The following is a 17,697-nucleotide window of genomic DNA, read 5'->3' as shown; positions in this document are numbered from 1 at the left end:
CCCTGGGGCGGGGGGCTCTGCCTGGGGGTGGCATTGGACTGGGAGCCGCTGCTGGGAGGAGGTGGGAGCTCGGGAGAAGTGGGGGGGGGGCCATAAACCAACCCCTAAAGCCCTCCAGCCCCAAGCCCGGCTCCATCCCAGTCCCAAACCCCTTCCCTGCCCCCCCACAAACACTCCTCCAAATAATCCCCCCACAGCCCCAAAGGTCCCCTTGTAAACCGGCCTTTCCTGCCCCCCACAGTGTCCCCTGTGTCCCCAGGGCCCCCCTCCTGCAGACAGGACCCTGCACACTTTATTTACTCCCTCGCCCTCCTTCACCCACTCTTTGTTGTTTCCTGAGAGAGAGAAAGAAAAAAAAAAAAAAAAAGAGAGAGAGAGAGAAAGAAAAAAAAAAACCCCACACAGGAGGAGGCAGGAGCCTATTTTGCCTCCCAGGCAATATTTCTGGAGCCAATCGGAATGCGCACCCACCCTGCCCTGCTCCCTAATTAAAGGCTTTAAGCAGGCGGCCGGGGCCGGAGGTTTGGGCACAGTCTCTCGGTGGCTCCTCCTGAAGCAGCCGCAGCGCCGGATCCCGCTCGGGGCACGCCAGGCCTCGGCAGCCGCCAGGTTGGGGGGTCCCCGGCCCGGGCAGGCAGCTGCCCCCTCCCCGCTCCCAGCGATGAGCGGCTCTTTCGATAAGAAGCTCTCCAGCATCCTGACGGACCTCTCGGGCTCGCTGAGCTGCCATGCAGCCTCCAAGGACTCGCCCACCCTGCCGGAGTCCTCGGTCACCGACCTGGGCTACTACACGGGCCAGCACGACTACTACCCGGGCCAGTCCTACGGGCAGCCCGTGGGCCACTACCCCTACCCCCAGTTCAACCTCAACGGCATCGGCGCCGCCGGCACCTACTCGCCCAAATCCGAGTATTCCTACAGCCCTTCCTACCGCCAGTACGGCCACTTCAGGGAGCAGCAGCTCCCGGCGCAGGAAGCAGGTAGGGATGCCGGGGGGACGGGGGTCGTGCCCATCCCGGTGCTCCCCTGGGGTTCCAGAGGGGGCTTCGTGTGGGATTTGTGTGGGATTTGTGGGGTTGCGCCCCCCTGGGCGTCCCCAGGTTGGGGACAGGGGGTTGCTGGCGGCTGTTGGGGCTCAGCCGCCTCCGCCGTTCCCGGTGTTCCCGTGGGGACGCAGCGGGACGGATCCGTGGGATGGATCCGTGCTGGATACAGAGTCCGGGACATGTCCCAGGGGTGTCGCAGAGGTTGTCCCAGGGGACGGGGCAGTGCCAGCACCCCGAGCGGGGTGACACCGAGCTGGGGAGGAGGTGGCTGCCCTGGGAGCCCTTCACACCTCACCCCGCGCCCTCTCCCAGTGTCCGTGAAGGAAGAGCCGGAGCCGGAGGTGCGGATGGTCAATGGGAAGCCCAAGAAGATCCGCAAGCCCCGGACCATCTACTCCAGTTACCAGCTGGCCGCCCTGCAGCGCCGCTTCCAGAAGGCGCAGTACCTGGCGCTGCCCGAGCGCGCCGAGCTGGCGGCACAGCTGGGGCTCACCCAGACCCAGGTAAGGGCTGAGCCAACCCCCGACACCCCAAATCCCGGCCGCGGGCACGAGCGAGCAGCAGAGGGGGAGCCGCAGCCGCAGCCCCCCTGTAAATCCTGGATTTGAGAAGGGCTCTGTTCCCGGGGAGCCGGAGGGGTCTGGGGGCTCTCGGGGGATGGAGTTCCCCGCTTGCTGTGGGTTGTAGGGTCCCCAGGGCCGGGTTTCCCCGTTGGAGCAAATCCTCTCTGCCGAGGGAAAGGTGGAGAGGACGGAGAGAGCAGGGAGAGGGGACGGAGCCCGGCCATGCCCCGCTCTGCAGTTTTGGGGTTTATCCTACTCCCTCTGGAGCCGGCCCCATCCCAGAGCTCACCCTGCCATGGGGTTTGGAGCTGGATCCGGCACCTGGGAGGGTCCTGGGTCACGGCACACCCGGGTGTCCCGGGAATGTGGGACACTAAGTGCCAGTGACACAGGACGCTCGGGATGAGCGCTCGGGGGAGCTCGGGACGCCCCGTCCCGACGGCAGCTCCCGATCCCAAATCCGGCCAGAACACGGGGAGCCGAGGCCGGACCCTGCTCCTCCTGCCCGGACTTCCCAAAGTTTCCCCCGGCTCTGGCCGCCCCATCCCGCTTGGTTCAGGCAGGGAGAAGGGATTTGGGGACCGGTTCCACACCCGCTGTCCCCGGCGCTGGGGTGGCCCTTCAGGCTGGACTGGAAGAGCCGGGACGTGCGGGATGGGCTTCTCCCCGCGAGCCGCCGGGATTGGGGCGAAGCCCTCGCTCTTGGGGTCGTGCCTGGCGCGGGGACAAATCTGGGGGTGGGAGGGGAGCGGGCTGTCCCCGCTGTCCCCGCAGCGTGCGACTCCCCCGCGCCCCATCGCGGTGCCCTCCCTGCCTCGGGGCCGGCGCCGGCGCCCTTGTGCCGCCCTTGGCCTTCCTCCTCCTCCTCCCTTGGGCGATGAAGCAATCGGGGACACTCGGCAAAGGGCTGACGGAGCGCGTCACCCGCTCCCAGAGGGACATCCTGTTTGGGTGACAACCACCGCCACCCCCGCCCCTCGCCCAGGGCCAAAGGCGTCCAGCGCCGCCTCGCCCAGCGCGGGGACGCTCCCGACGCCCGGCTTGTGGCGTGACGGGCTCTTCGTGACGCCCGTGTGTGTCCCCAGGGGGGCTCCTCGTGACGCCCGTGTCCCCAGGGGGGTCCCCGAGACATCCAGTGTCACATGGGTGCCGTCCACAGTGCACGGTGTGTCCGTGTCCGTGGTGTGTCCATGTCCGTGGTGTGTCCGTGGCCGCGGTGTGTCCATGGTGTGTCCGTGGCCGCGGTGTGGCCGCGGTGTGTCCGTGTTCTCCGTGACACCCACACCAGCGGTGACTTTCCACGTGTCTCACGACAACCCCATCCCCAGGGGTTTCCTGCCACGCGCCGTGTGGGGTCCCCATGATGTCCCTTCTCGCGTCACCCATGTCCCCTGTCCCTTCCTGTGCGCCAGTGTGTGGCCGGGGTCCCTGTGACCCCCATGTCCCTTACTCCTTCACGTGTTTTTGGGGTCCCCGTGACCCCCTTGTCCCTTCCGTGTCTCTGGGGTCACTGTCACCCCCATGTCCCAGGTTGGTTCCAGTGAGCAGGGCAGTTCCCTGTGACCCCTGGTCCCTCCCGCGTCTCTGGGCTCCCCGTGACCCCCCTGCCCGGTGTCCCTGCAATCCCAACCACCCTGTCCCCTCCCCTCTCCCCATATCCCTCCCACCCCCCCATTCCCTTTGCGGGGCTCTGACCCTTTTCCCTCCATCCCGCAGGTGAAGATCTGGTTCCAGAACCGGCGCTCCAAGTTCAAGAAGCTCTACAAGAACGGCGAGGTGCCCCTGGAGCACAGCCCCAACAACAGCGACTCCATGGCCTGCAACTCGCCCCCGTCGCCGGTCTGGGACAGTCCCGGCGGCAGCGCCCGGACCCCGCTGCCGCAGCCGCTGCCCTACAGCTCCTCGCCGGGCTTCCTGGAGGAGCACAACCCCTGGTACCACCCCCAGAGCCTCAGCGGCCCCCACGGACCCCACCAGGCACAGGCGGCCCCCCCGATGCACCACCCGTCCCCCGGGCCCCCCAGCACGGGCGCCGTGTACTGACGGGCACGGCGGGCTCAGAGACGCTGCACAGCTCCTTGGCCTCCTTTTTTCCCCCCTATTTTGGTTTTGTCTCCTCATTTTTTTCCTAAAAAAAAAAAAAAAGAACCAAAGGAAAGGACACCCCCGCGCACCCCTAGAACCCTCTCTCCTCGCCCCGCTCATCTCAGGAACCAGAGGACTGCAAAGGCTCCAACCCCTCCTCTCCCAGCGCAGGAAAAGGTGGAAAATCCTTCAGCTACTCTTTAATTTTTGAAGTTTTTCCGTCAACTCCCCCCCAGATAAATTCAGCCCCCGAAGAGCCTCATCCCAATCCCTCGCTGGAGCTTTGCCTGTTGGGGTGACCCCGCTGGGTGACCCCGAGCGCGGGGCGCAGCCGGAGCGCCCGGATCCCGTCGGGATGGAGGATCTGTGTCACCGCTGCCGCGACACGGGGGTGCCTGGCGCCACAGGAGCGGGATGTGCTCGGCCCTGGCTCCGAAATCCACAGAGTGGGAGCGATTTTGGGGGTCATGGACACCCCACGGTAGCAAAGCGGGACCCTCATCCCAGTGGGAACCACCCGGGATGATGCCCAGACCAGAAGGTGGTGATTTAAAATTGAATAAAAACTATGGGGGGGGGGGGGGGGGGGGAGGTGTGGGGAGGGAAATATTTTAATATTTAAGCAGTTTGGGAATGGTTTTAAGTTATTTTTTAGAGAGAAAAACTCGTGTTCACCTCCATCTTCTGGCAGTGCCTCCAGCTGTGGGGAAAGGAACGGCGAAAATGCCTCTTTTTTAAGGAAATCGACGACTTATTTTAAAGGAAAAAAAATAACCGAGCTCTTTCCTATTTTTTAAGAGAATAATGCTATTTTTTTAAGCAGAAAGTGCCGTTTTAAGGAGTGTTCATAGTGTTGTACAGTCCCGGGGAATTATTTATGTTGCCTTCTATAAATAGGGGTGTTTTGGGGGGAAAAAAAGGGAGTGTACATAAGGTTCGTTTGTATAAAGTTGTTCCAAACCAAACTGGTTTCGGTCTGGGTTATTTTGTCCATATATATATATATATATATATATGTATTTTTTTAAGGAAAATCCCCCCTTGGTTGATGGGAGCCCCCCCTCGGGACAGGGGGTGCCCCCGAGTGTCCTTTGCTGCTTCCCCAGGGAACCAAAGCCGGGCTGGAAATGTTCATTAATAAAAGCTCTGAATTTAAAGCTCCAAACACTTTTTTCCCCCCGGTTTCTGGGGGTGTTTGGGGAGCAGCGTTTGGGTTTTTTCCACCTTGGGAAATGTGGATTTAAACCCTCTGTCCCTCGGGCCCCGCTTTTGGGGGACAGCTGGGGGTGGGATGGCACCAGGTGATGTCGGCTCACCCCAAATCCCACTTTGTCCCACTGAGAGGGAATCTGGGGCAAGAAAAGGAGTTTTTTCCCGGTTTTCAGAGTATTCCCCAAACGGCCGCGGGAACATGGAGCTTCCCTCCCGCTCCTCTTACTGGGACCAGTGAACTCCCAGCCCTGCAGACTGGGAGGGCGGCTGTGCTGCCCCGATGTCCCTTTTGGGGACAACGAGGTGGGGGACAGGACAAAACCCCCCCGGGATCCCCAAATCCCTCGGGATCGATGCATTCCCTGCAGACACGGCGCCGTCCCCGGCAGCGCTGTGGGGTTGGGGCGCTCCAGTGACCCCAAAATAACCCAGCAGGGTGCCCAGGGCTGTGGTAGCCCTGTCCTGCTGTCCCCGGTGTCACCCGCATCGTGTCACACGTGTGGGGACCCCATCACCCCCCTAGCGCTGTCCCCTCATCACCCCCCATGTCCGTGGGGACCCCAAACCCCCCCACGGCCTCAATTCCCCGGGAGAGGCTCCAGGGCCGGAGCACGGGACGCTCCGGGCTCTCAGCTCCCCCAAATGTGTCCCCACGTCCCCCATTCCCAAATCCACGCAGGGACAGCCTCCCACCTGGCACCCAACCCCCCCAGAAGCTGCACCCCGAGTCCCCATTCCTAATCCCATGGGAAGAGGAGCAGTCGGAGCGGCGCTGCCTGGGGCCGGGAGCTCTGTACCGTGAGCTGGGGAGGTTTCGTTTCATTTTTTTATTGATTAAAAATAAAACAAAACAAAAACTAGGTTTTTTTTCTTTCTTTTAGAGGAGGAGGAGGAGGAAAGCGAGCCCGAAAAGGCGGCGGGTTACGTATCCAGGGATTATGTAAATCCCGGGTGCCGCATTGCCCACGGCCAGGGGCGATCCCCGCTCCCTCCCAGCGCTGCCTGCGGATCGCGCTCCCCCGGCAGCCCCGGGAATGGGCGCCGGGAAAAGCCTTGGGATCGTGGAGCTCCCCCCGGCCCCCTGTCCCATCCTCGGGGCGTTTTCCAGAGGGTCCGCCCGGGTTCCTGTCCCCCTTTCTCCCACGTCCAGCTCTCCGGAGGGGTCACCACCAGCACCTCCCACAGCCCTCCCAGCCAAGAATCCCCCAGAATTCCCAAAATGTGGCTGCAGGACCCCGAGATCCCTCCCTGGGGCCTGGTTCGGTGTCCCGGCACCTTCCCAAAAGTGGGATGGAACTGGGAATGGGATTGGGATTGGGAATGGGAGCCAGGCGCAGGATCCTCACAGGGGTGAGGACATCCCCCACTGTCCCCAGCATCCCTGTCCTGCCCTGGCACAGGCACAGAACGACCTTCCCTCGTTATCCCAGTTATCCCAGCTACCCCTGATGGCAGCGGGGATGGCCCCGGACAGTTCCAGGATGGCGACACTGGGGACAGTCCCCTCGGAGGGGACGCGCCCGGTGGCTCTGGGCAGGACCGGGGTTTTGTGGGTCCCGCGGGGGGTGGCAGTGCCGGGGGTTGGCGGTGCCCGGGTCCCCCCGCTGTCACCCCCGGGCCCAGCAGAGCCCTCCCAGCGCTCCTGCCCCGTTGCGACACCTGCAGCCCTTGCGTCACCCGGTGCCAGCCCCGGGAGCGGGGGCAGCTCCCGCCCACGGCCCGGCCTGGCAGCCCCAGCCCTGGAGCCGGGCCCGGCCCAGCCCTCGGCTCACCCGGAGCCACGCCGGAGTCACGGCCCCGCCGCCAGCAGGGTCCGGGATGGCCCCGCAAAACGGCACAGCGTCGGTCCCTGCGGGGTGTCTGTGTCCCCATCACGCTGGGGATGTCCTGGCTGGGGACAGGGAGGTGACTCCAGCTGCCCCCGCGGCCCGGGACGGATTTCCAGCCTGTGTGGGGGGAGGGAGGAACAAGGCCAGGGCCATCCCGGTCCCCCAGTGGGATTTCTCCCGTCCCGCAGGTTAAACCCCACTGGAGTGGGATGCCTGAGGGTCGGGATGGAAGTGTCTCCCCCAGAGCAGGGACAGCCCAGAGCCGCGGTGAGCGCGGACGAGCGGAACCGATCCATGTTCAGCCGATTTATAGACGGGAGCAAAACCAATAACCGACAGAATTTATAAATTAATCCAGGCCGGGGGTCTGGGGACTCCCCAGCCCCTCCTAGGGTCCCCCCGCCCCCTGTCCATGAATGGGGGACCCGGGGCCGAGTCCTGTCCCACAGGGACAGCGCACAGGGCGCTGGGTCACTGCGGAGTGTGACAGAGCAGGACATCCTCGGGTTCCTGCAGATCCTCGTCACCTTCCTCCTCCTCCTCTTCTTCTTCCTCTTCCTCCATTCGCTGGGATCCCCCAGGGCTTCGCTGGGCTCCCAGTCCCTCGGGGGACAGCGGCAGAGCGTCCCCCTCAGTGTCCCTCAGTGTCCCTCCGGAGCGCTGGCAGTGTCACATCATGGGGGTCCTGGGGATGGCGTCCTGCGGATGTGGCTGGTACCAGGCTCCGAAGCTGTTGATGTAACCCCCGGGGGCCAGCGGGGGCCCCTTCCCGGGCCCGGGGAGGTCCCAGAGCGGGGGGAGGCTGGGGGAGCAGGGGGACAGGGCGGGGGTGCTGTGGGGGGGCTGCTCCCCGTCGGGGGCACTCGGGACCTGCTTCATGATCTTCTTGTACTTGGAGCGCTTGTTCTGGAACCAGATCTTCACCTGGGGGCAGAGAGAGAGGGGTGAGGGGGGAGGAAGTGGCCAACACCCCCTAAACCCTCAAAATTAACAACTGCAGCCCCCCCGGGGCCCCCCTTGAACCCCATTCCTGTGGGGCTCTGGGGCATGAGCCAGGCCGGGAGCCCAGCCCTTCACAAGCGGCCCCTCTGAGGCAGGGGGAGAATGTGGGGAGAGGCATCGGGAGGCCGGGGAGCGGGCCAGTGTCCCCAGGAGTGTCCCCAGGAGTGTCCCCAGGAGTGTCCCCCTGCCCGTGTCAGCCCGAGCCGCTGCCGCTGCCGCTGCCGGGGCCGGCCCGGGCTGCGCCCGCCGCGCTGGGGTGGTGGCCCCGCTCATTCCTCCCCGCGGTCCCCCCCGCGCTGCCGGCAGGTTCCCACTTGTCTCCTCTTCCCCGGCTTTATGAGCTCGCTTCGCCCCTGGCTCCGGGGCTGCACCGCTGCCGCCTGCCTGTCTCTCCCCATCGCCTTCAAAAACCCACTCGCCCCGTCCCGCGGCCCGGGGCCGCCCAGCGCCGGGCACGGCCGGGCCGCCAGCCAGGCTCCGGGGCTGGGAAAGTCCCGCTGCCGCTGGGAGGTGCGGGCAGGGGCGCCCCAAACACGAGCCCTGCGGGCCCACCGGCGCCAGCTCCCCCGCCGCGGCACGGCTCGGCTCGGCTCGCTTCCAGCCGGGCACAGCCGCAGCCGAAGCCGTCCCGGTGGCACATGGCCTGTCCCAGTGGCACATGGCACATCCTGGTGGGCACATGGCACATCCTGGTGGGCATACGGCGCATCCCAGTGGCACATGGTGTGTCCTGGTGGCACATCCTGGTGGGCACATGGCACATCCTGGTGGGCATATGGTGCATCCCGGTGGCACACGGCACATCCCAAGGGGCGCATGGCACATCCCGGTGGCACATGGTGCATCCCGAGGGGCACATTGCGCATCCTGGTGGCACATGGCTCATCCTGGTGGCACATGGCGCATCCCAAGTGGCACATGGTGCATCCCGGTGGCAATGGACAGCCCCGATGGCCACGGCCACCGCAGTGTCCCCCGTACCTGGGTCTGGGTGAGCCCCAGCTGTGCCGCCAGCTCGGCGCGCTCGGGCAGTGCCAGGTACTGGGTCTGCTGGAAGCGCTGGTTCAGCGCCTGCAGCTGCAGGCTCGAGTAGATGGTCCGGGGCTTCCGCAGCTTCTTGCCCTTCCCGCCGAGCCGCAGCTCCCCGTTGGACATGGCCAGGGGCTTCTCGGGCTCTGGGGATGGGGTGAGAGGAGCCACAATCAATCAAACGCACCGAGAGGTTAAAAAAAACACCCCAAACCCACCCCAAATCGTCCCTGGGGCTGCCGGGGGTGTCTGTGGAAGGGAGGGGGGATGAGGGGGGGCTGCATCTCATGGCCCTTTAAACCTCGGGCGAAGCAAAAGGGGAGAGGAGGAGGAAGGGAAGGACGGGATCGTCCATCCAATGTCCAACAGCACGTGGGACACAGGCCTGGGCCTGCACCCGGCTAGGGGGGCCAGGCAGGGCTCCCCGGGGATGGGGGGCACTGGGATGGACCCCCTGCCCCGGGGGGGGGTCACTGGGGTACGCTGGGGGTCCCTGGCCCAGCAGTGCCCGCCTGGCGTGGGCGAGCCCCGGGCACCCAGGGACCACCGCCAGGGCCGGGGGCTCAGCCGGGCTCGGGACCCCCAGGCTGGCTCGGGCTGCAGGTTCCTGCCTCAGCTTTTGGGGGAAACAGTGGGGAACAGGGGTGGAGCAGGGCAGGGAGCTGGGACTGGGGTGTGGGGAGAGGGCAGAGTCTACCCGGCCTGGGGGGCACAGGCTGGAGGGTGTGGGCACCTGGGGGTCCCAGGGGGCACCTGGGGGTCTCGGGGTGCAGCCGGGGGTCTCAGGTTGGAAGGTACCGGCAGCCGGGGATGATGCTCCCCATGCCCGGGGCTCCCCGAAGCCACCCACGTGCCCCCGGCGGGTCGGGGCGCTCTGGGAGCTGGGGGCCATCACCCCCGGCCCCGCCGGTTGCCCCCCAGGACCCCGCACCGAGCCCAGCCCAGCCCCGCCGCCCCGGAGCGCTTCCGACGGCTCCGTCCCGGCGCTTCCCGGCGCAGCCCCGGCTCTCCCGGCCGGGAGGGGCCCGGGGCGGGTGCGCGCCCCCCGCGCCCCCCTTACCTGTGTCCTGCAGCCGGGCCCCGGGGGCCGGGGCGTGCGGGGCGCCGGGGGGCGCGTAGGGCAGGTAGGGACCCCCGTGGGGCGCCGGGGGGGCCCCGCCGGGGTACGGGAAGTGCCCGGGCCGGCCGTAGGAGGAGAAGGGCGGGGGGTCGTGCTGGGGGTGGCCGGCCGGGGGGAGGCCGTGCAGGGGGTAATGCTGGGGGGGGCCGAGCTCCAGGAACGCGGCTTTGGAGGGGTCGGTGCCCAGCAGGGTCTCGGCCACCGAGCTCATGGTCATGGTGTGGCCGGACTGGGCCGGGCAGCGCCCGCAGCGCCCGCGGCAGAGCCGAGCCGAGCCGAGCCGAGCCGAGCCGAGCCGAAGCGAGCCGAGCCGAGCCGAGCCCCCGCCGCCCCCCGACGGCTCCGGCTGCCGCGGCCCCGCGGTCGGGGATGCCCCGAGAGCCCCGCCCCGCCCCGCCCCCACAGTGACGTCACGCCCCGGGGCACCCCCTTCACCCCGTGCCCACCCCCCCCTTCTGTGTGGGACCCCCTTCGAGGCCCCCTCCCCCACCTGTGCAGCTGCGACCCCTCCCTGGGGCTGGGGGGACACCCCGGGCCCCCCCCCATGTCCTGGCGGTGTCCCCCGGGGGTGACCCTCGTGCAGGGGGTGTGGGGGGTAACCCCACCCTCTTCAGGGTTCCCCCTCCCTTGGGGGCGAAGGGTGAGGACGGAGACCCCCGGGGGGGACACGGGGCAGCCCCGGGGACAGGCACGGGGCAGCTGAGGCCGCTCGCACTCAGCGCACCCACGGGGGACAGAGGGACACGGGCGGGACGGACACGGGCGGGACGGACACGGGCGTCCCATCCTCGCGCTCCGGGAGCTGGGGGCACTCCCGGGATTCCAGACGGGGGTGGGACCCCCCGAGCCACCCCCGGCAGGCGCGGGGCCCCTTCCCGGCGTCGGCAGCGCCCGGTCCCCGCGGGGCCCCGCTCCCGGCGGGTGACAACCTGCCCGGCCGCGCCCTCCGTGACCCCGGCGGGGCCCTGGGCCCGGGGGCGCCTCCAGCAAGGGCACCACGGGGACAAATCCGCCCGGTCTGGGGCTGGGAGCTGCTGCCACCGCCTTTGGGGACAGCCAGCGGAGCCCCGGCCGTGCGGGTGGCGGGGTCTGTGAGGCTGCGGTGGCTTTGGGGACACCGGGGTGGCACAGCGGGCAAGGGAGCGGGGAAGGGACCGCGAGGTCTGTCCCTGCCGCCGCCCCCGCTGACACGGCGGGAGGAGCAGCCCCGCGGGAGCGGTGACAGCGGCCGGGGGGTGGCAGGGAGGGTCCCCGTCCCCACCCTCCCATTAGGCCGTGTCCCAGCCGTGTTTCCATGCGGCCACCGGCTCTGAGTCACCCGCGCGGGGCCAGCGCTCCCATAGAAATAACCCAGCTCTGCCCCGCGCTCCGGGACAGCCCCGCCTCACCCTCGCCCTCCGCTCCTGCCCTCGGCCCCCACCCCAACCCCAGAAACTTCCCCGATGACCCCCGGGGACTATTCCCAGCACAGCCGGACCCACGGGCTGTGCCCTGGGTGCCGTGGTGTCCCCCCGTCCCAGCACGGAGCTGTGTCCCTGGGATGATCCTCAAAAATCCCACACCAGCCTTAAACTCGGGTGTGGGGCGAAGCCTCGGTGGGGGCCACCAAACTCCGGGGACCAACAAGGAAAGTCCCCCAACCCCACCCAGGCCCAAGCGGGGGCGAAGCAGCAGCGAGAGGAGAATTCCAGATGTTCGCAGCCCTTCCCGCGCCGCATCCCCGGGGAGCCCGGCCCGGCCCGGCCCGGCCGAGGGCGAGGACCGAGGGAAAGCTCCCCTGATCTGCTTTTATCCTGCTCCTCACTTTCCCCGCGGGTGACTCAGCCCCACCGGCTGCGGACGGGTGCCGGCTTGCCGGGATCGGCTCCCGCCGGCCCCGCTCCCTCCCGGGCTCCTCACCCGGTGCTCGGGGGGAGAAGGGGGATGCTGGGGCTGGGGGCTGCATTCCCCCACCCACCACAGAGGCTGCTTGTGGGGGATCCCGGGAATGTCCCAGAGCTGGATCCAGGGGGATGCAGACCCCCTTCCCAGCCTCTTGTGCTTTCTCACCCCTCTGCTGAGAGGTGGATGGAAGAGATGCCCATAATTAATAAAAGTTCCCCAAAATGTCCACCCCAAAGCAGGGGAGCCGAGGTCCCTGCGCGAGCTGCTGCAGGACGGTGTCCCCAGGGGTTTCTGGGGACAATATTTGCCCAAATGGCAGGACCAGGGGGGACGCTCAGGGTTCAGTTCCCCGCTGGGGTGAAGGGGCACAGCTCTGTTCCATCAGGGTGGAAGGAGGGACCCCTCCCCTCCTCATCCCACCTCATCCCACCCCACCCCATCCCACCCCACCGCATCCCATCCCATCCCACCCCACCGCATCCCACCCCATCCCATCCCATCCCACCTCATCCCACCCAGCCTGAGGGCTGCAGAGCGACTGGGGAGGGGTCCCCCCCATTTGGGGCCCTCCAAGGGGGACCCAGGAGAAGGGGCAGCCCAGGGAGATCAATGGGGCAATGGTGACACCATCCTCGTCCTCCTCATCCTATCCTCCTTCTCCTCCTCCGTCCTCTGGGTCGGGGTTTGAAGGTGCCAATCTCAGCCCCGTTCCGCGCCAAGGGCACAGGGACAGCGCTGCCTGCTCCAAATCCCTTTGGGAGAGGGGACAAAACTCTGTCACCAACCCTCGGGCCGCGCAGAGCCCCCAGCTCACACCGGGCTGGTTTTGGAGGGTCCCAGTTCCAGGACGGCGCTGTGGGCAGGGGGCACGGCCGGGGCGGGCGCCAGCCCCGGTTGGTGTCAGCGGGGGCTGGCAGGGACGGGACGGGGCTGTCGGGGCGGAGTTTGGGGTTGGAGGGGGGCCCCGCTGCCAAGACAAACACACCGACTCAACCCGTGTTAAATTAAAAAAATAAATCACGGCCGCGCTCGGAGCCAAGGCCGAGCCTCGGTGTCGGGGCTGGAAGGTGCCGGCGCACGCCGAGCCCCGCGCGGTGCCCGGGAACGCGCCGGGACACGCGGGGATAACGTCGCTGGCGGTCACCTGGCCGGGGATGCTCCCGGGATCCGCGGGATGCGGATCCACCCGGGCAGAGCCGCGGAGGCTCGGGGTTGTTCCCGTCCGCCGGGACTGATGAAAGCAGGAAGGATTAAAGGGGAAAGCAGGGATGGGCGCGCGAGGAGGGGGGGCCGGGAACGCGTGTGCCAGGTAACCAACCCCAAAGATCCCCCGAGATAAAGGGAGATCCCAACAGCTGTAATTAGGCTGGAGATAGAGCGGCGCGGGGAAAGCCTGGAGCCAGGAGCAGGAATTCTGGGTTAATGGCAGCCCAAGGAGAAGTTAATAACAAGCCGAGCGGAGTGGGAGCAGACAGCCTGGCGTCTGCCCTCCCACACGCCCGCGCTGCCACCGCCGAGCAGCCGCGCTATCTCCAGCCGGGAATGGTCCCGGGGCAGCGCGGGGAGACGCTGCAGCACGAGCTGGGCCCCCCCCGCTGCCCCGGGCGGCCCCCCCGGCTCTTGGGGCGTCTCGGCACCGGGAAAAGCCGGGCCGGGGGAGCAGGGGGGTGAGGGAATGGTGGGGAGCATCCTCTGGGAGGGGGGGACATCCAGAGAGGGGAAATTCCCGGTCCCAGGGGCTGCAGTGACTCGGGGTTTGTCCCCTGGATGGTGCCAGACACCCCCAGAGCAGCCAGGGCCTGCTCCCCCCGGAATGAATCACCTCGGGGGGAGGTGACCTGATGGCACAGAGGTGGCCCCAGGGGACACACAGACGTGGGAGGTGACAGCGATGTCACAGCAGGGTCTGGGACAGTTGCAGAGGGACCCACGGGAAGGGAAAGCTCGCAGTGATATTTTTTCTCCCCGTTTAATTTGCAAAGCTCTCACAAGTCCGGGATTTGAAATTTTCTGCTAAAAGAAGCTCAAAAAGTGGCTTGCCCCAGATTCTGGAGCCCCGATGGACTTGGGAAGGTGAACCCCAGCTCCAACTGGGAGTTCCTGTCCCAATTTCCAGCACCCAGAGCGTGTGGGGCAGCCTGGTGCCACCAAACCCCCACCCAGGGGTGCAAATCAACATTTCCCCATCGCCACAACCGCGGTCAGAACCCCACAACTTCCAGGATCCCTTCCCTGCCCCATCCCCGCTTGGAGCTGGATGAAACCACTGAGATGCGACCAAAATCCTCAAACCAAGCGCTGCTCCCCCCGGCCCCTCCTCATCCCCCTCCCAGAGCCGATATTTTGGTTCAGAACCTCCAAATCTTTTCCAGGACGCCAGTCTGGGTTTGATTTTCCCGGTGATGCGTGGCTGGAAACCAAAGGCATCAAAGGGCCCTGGTGGAAAGAACAACGAGGAAAGGCCGGGGAGGAAATGGTCCCCTGGACTTATGGGTGGATGAGGAGCAGGGAAGAGGGGAGAATTCCCAAATTCCTGTTTCAAGAGGACCGAACCCGGTGCTGGTTTTGCTGCCCCATAAACGCAGAGGGGACCATTCCATCATTCCCAGCCATTCCCGGCCATTCCTGGCCGGCAGTGCTGAGGCCCAGCCCCAAGAGGGTCTCTCCCCATCCCGGCCGTTCTTTGCAGAGTTCATTAAGAGCCTGGGATTAATTGCGGGGGCAATTTTGCGCTGTGGGAATTCCCCACATCCCTGTCTCAGCGCAGAGCCACTTTGGGGGATAATTAATTATTCCCCATCTGGAAACCTTTGGGGAAGGTGCGAGGCTGCGAGGCAGAAGTGGGACAGATTTAATCAATTATTCCGCTCATTAGCCCTGGCCTGGCCCCGCTAATTTGACAAGGGCACCACTTAAAGAGGCTTTAGAACCCTAATTCCCATCTCCCCAAACTCTGGGAGCTGGAGAGCTTGGAAAGGAGCCGGATCCTTCTGTGATCACTCGAGCCATGCCCCAGCCACAGGAAACACCTCCGAGTCCCTGATTTACCCACGAGGGGTGGCAGCGGGGCAGATTCCCAAATCCCAAATCCCAGATCCCAAATCTCAATTCCCAAATCCCAAATCTCAAATCCCAAATCTCAATTCCCAAATCCAGCCCCACAGAGCTTCCTAAATCCAGGACCCCCTCCTGTCCCCCGGGGCCTGGCGCGGCTCAGCCCCGTGTGGTCAGCGCTGTCCCCAGCCAGGACCTGTGGCTTTGGGGAGATCCTAATCAGCGCCCCCACACTCGCGTTAATTAACAGAGGGACAATTAGCGGTGGAGGAAATTGTTCCTCTCCTCGTGCCGTTTCTGGTTTTTTTGGCTGGGTTTTTTTTTTTGTTGTTGTTGGTTTTTTTTTTTTTTTTTTTTGTTCTCTGCGTGTGCCGGGTACGAGGAATTCTTGGAGCCTCTGGGGCCGAATTCCCGGGCTCCAGCAAAGCTCTCCGTGCGGATTTTCCCTGGATAAAGGAGCCGGGGTCTCGCCCAGGAGCGGGAAGGGAGAGGCCGACGCTCCATTCCCGGATCCCGGGGGATGAGAGCATCCCAGAGCTCATCCCGGACTGTTCCCTCTGCAAAGGAGCGCTCGATCCCTGCAAAACCCCGCACGGGAAAGCCTGGAAAAGCCACCTGCCCGCGAATGGGTGACAGACACCGGCAGGGATGGCTCCAGGGAGGGCTGGCACGGTGACATCGGGAGCTCGCAGCGAGCACAGGGACACCCCCACAGCCGTGTCCCCAAATCCCAGAGCCACCGAGCGCTTCCCTGCGGAGCCGGAGGCAAAGCCGGGCCCCGGGGCCAGCGCGGGCAGCCGCAGCCGAGCCGGTCGGGGCAGTGCCACCTCCCGTGTCCCCACGCCGCCGCGCTCCGCCCCGGCTCGCAGGGGGTCATTAGTGGCGGTGACAATCCCGGCAGCACGCGCCGGGCATTTCCATCCTGGGGAAGCTCGGGAGGGACGGAGGGAGGAGGGAAGGAGAGGGAGGGACGAACGGGGACGGTAAATGTGTAATTAAGGTGCCATTAAGAGGCGCCCAGGAGTCTCCCGGGGGACCAGGGCGGGCGCAGTCGCTGCCACCCCGACGGCTCCTGGGTGTCAAAGTGCCCCCCGGGCACGGCCGGGAGGCATCGGGGGACTTGCCCCGAGGGATGCGACATCATCAGGAGCGCTGTGGCACCGGGACACCCCTCCCAAAGCCAGGCAGGATCATCCTGTCCCATCCGGCTCCCGAGAGATGCTGGGAGAGGGTGACCCATCCCCAAACTCCACCTGCACCGGGTGATGGCTTTTCCTGTCCCTGGGAGCATCCCCGTGGCACAGGTGACACACGGACCTCCCACTGCCACCCTGCCACCCTCACCCAGGCCAAAAATCCCAGGCTGAGGCAAAAAATCCCAGGTTTGGACGCAAATCCCACCGTTCCTCCCACTCCCCGAATTCCAGCTGCCCGGCAGGTGCCTTTCCCATTGAACACCTCCCGCCCCTCCCGCCCTTTGCAGCTCCCGAATTATTCGTGGTTCAGCGGGCACTGAAAGGGGCTGGAATTCCTTAATCCACCCGCGACCCGCGGGGGAGGGTCCCAAGGCCGGCCCCGTAACCCAATCCCGCAGGGCACAAAGCCGGGAAGCCGCCCGGGAATGGGGTCGGATCCCCTCCCTGGCCGGGGCAGGGGGGGCCCGCGGCCGCGGCTCCCTTTGAACGTCCCGGGCCGAGCTTTTGTCTGCTTTGCTTTGGAAAATCGCACCTGGACGCGGCCGGGCTCCCCAGGGGTCCCGTTTCATCCCACTTTGTTCCCACCCTGTGGATTCGGGTCCAGCTGCCGCCTCACCCCGGGCAGGGTCACCGAGGGGGCGTTGGGTTGGGTTGGGTTGGGTTTTCAACAGGGGTGACAGGGACCCCACAACGGTGCCAGGACATTCCCCGGTGGTGCCAGAGCCCCCCCAGTGTGTCCCAGTCACCCAGGGCGGGATGTCCCACTCCCTGTCCCTGTGGCTGAGCTCAGCTCCAGCTGCGGCCGCGGGAGGACCCAGTGCCCTCTTTCCATCTTTTCCAGTCTCTTTCCATCTTTTCCATTGGCTCCGCTTTTCCCCCACTGTGAGTAATCGGGAGCGGCCGCTCCAGCGGGGAGGGGGCCACCCAGGGCCACCCTGGACAGCAGGAGGAGGAGGAGGAGAAGGAGGAGGAGGAGGAGAAGGAGGAGGAGGAGGAGGAGGAGGAGGAAGATTCTCTCTTGTTCCATCACTGTCTGCCCATGGAAAAAATTTCCATCTTTTTTACGCCTTTATTTTCCAGCGCCAAAAGGCCACAGAAGCAGCAGCAGCTCCTGTGCCCTGCCAGGACCGGGGTCAGGGCCTGCACAGACCCCCGGGGCCGGGGACGGCCGGCACAGCCCCTCCAGGCCGTGCCGATCCTCGGGAGCAGCCGAGCCCCCCGAACTCCCGGGGCAGGATCCTCCCCGCAGCCCCGGGGCAGAGGCGGAGCTTGGCTCCAACCGGGGCCACCTCAGCTGCCAGGGCTTGGTCACCGAGTGCCACCGGCTCCGATGGGACCTGACGGGCCGGATTCCTGCCGGGACACCTTCCCTGCCAGGGCTGGAGATCAAAGGCGGTGGGACAGGGACGTGTGAGCTCCGCTCACGTGGGGCTGTCCCGGTTCCACCGGCCGGAGCAGAGGGGCAGGGCCGGGAATGTTGGGGGGGGTTCTGCACCCTGCTCCCCATCCCCTCTCCTGCTCCCCATCCCCATCTCTTCTCCTCCCAAACCAGACCAGGCCTTGCCTGATGCCCCAAAAGGAAAATTCCTGCTCCAAACCCCCTTTGGGAGGAGCGGGGTCATTCCCAGCAGGCCCCATCCCTCTGGCTCTGCACACAGCGTTGGTTTGGCTTCCAGA

At 66.0% G+C, this 17,697-nt stretch overlaps 2 protein-coding genes across 2 annotated transcripts; one reads left to right on the top strand and one right to left on the bottom strand.

The window, feature by feature from the left end:
* Nucleotides 1-661: 661 nt before the first annotated feature.
* On the top strand, nt 662-3,652 carry DLX3 (distal-less homeobox 3; the record flags this gene model as incomplete). The annotated part of the gene is made up of 3 exons (XM_082297140.1): nt 662-980; nt 1,359-1,549; nt 3,326-3,652. The coding sequence occupies 3 exons, from the start codon at nt 662-664 to the stop codon at nt 3,650-3,652; spliced, it is 837 nt and encodes a 278-aa protein (XP_082153266.1).
* A 3,752-nt stretch (nt 3,653-7,404) lies between these two features.
* Nucleotides 7,405-10,103, bottom strand: DLX4 (distal-less homeobox 4; the record flags this gene model as incomplete). The annotated part of the gene is made up of 3 exons (XM_082297579.1): nt 7,405-7,659; nt 8,719-8,912; nt 9,827-10,103. 3 exons carry the CDS (start codon nt 10,101-10,103, stop codon nt 7,405-7,407), a joined length of 726 nt encoding a protein of 241 aa, XP_082153705.1.
* Nucleotides 10,104-17,697: the final 7,594 nt, after the last annotated feature.

The sequence above is a fragment of the Coloeus monedula genome (assembly GCF_965178545.1).
Source record: "Coloeus monedula genome assembly, chromosome: 26".
Taxonomy (NCBI): domain Eukaryota; kingdom Metazoa; phylum Chordata; class Aves; order Passeriformes; family Corvidae; genus Coloeus; species Coloeus monedula.
The sequence above is the reverse complement of the archived record's forward strand: the minus strand, read 5'-3'. Positions and strand labels throughout refer to the sequence as shown.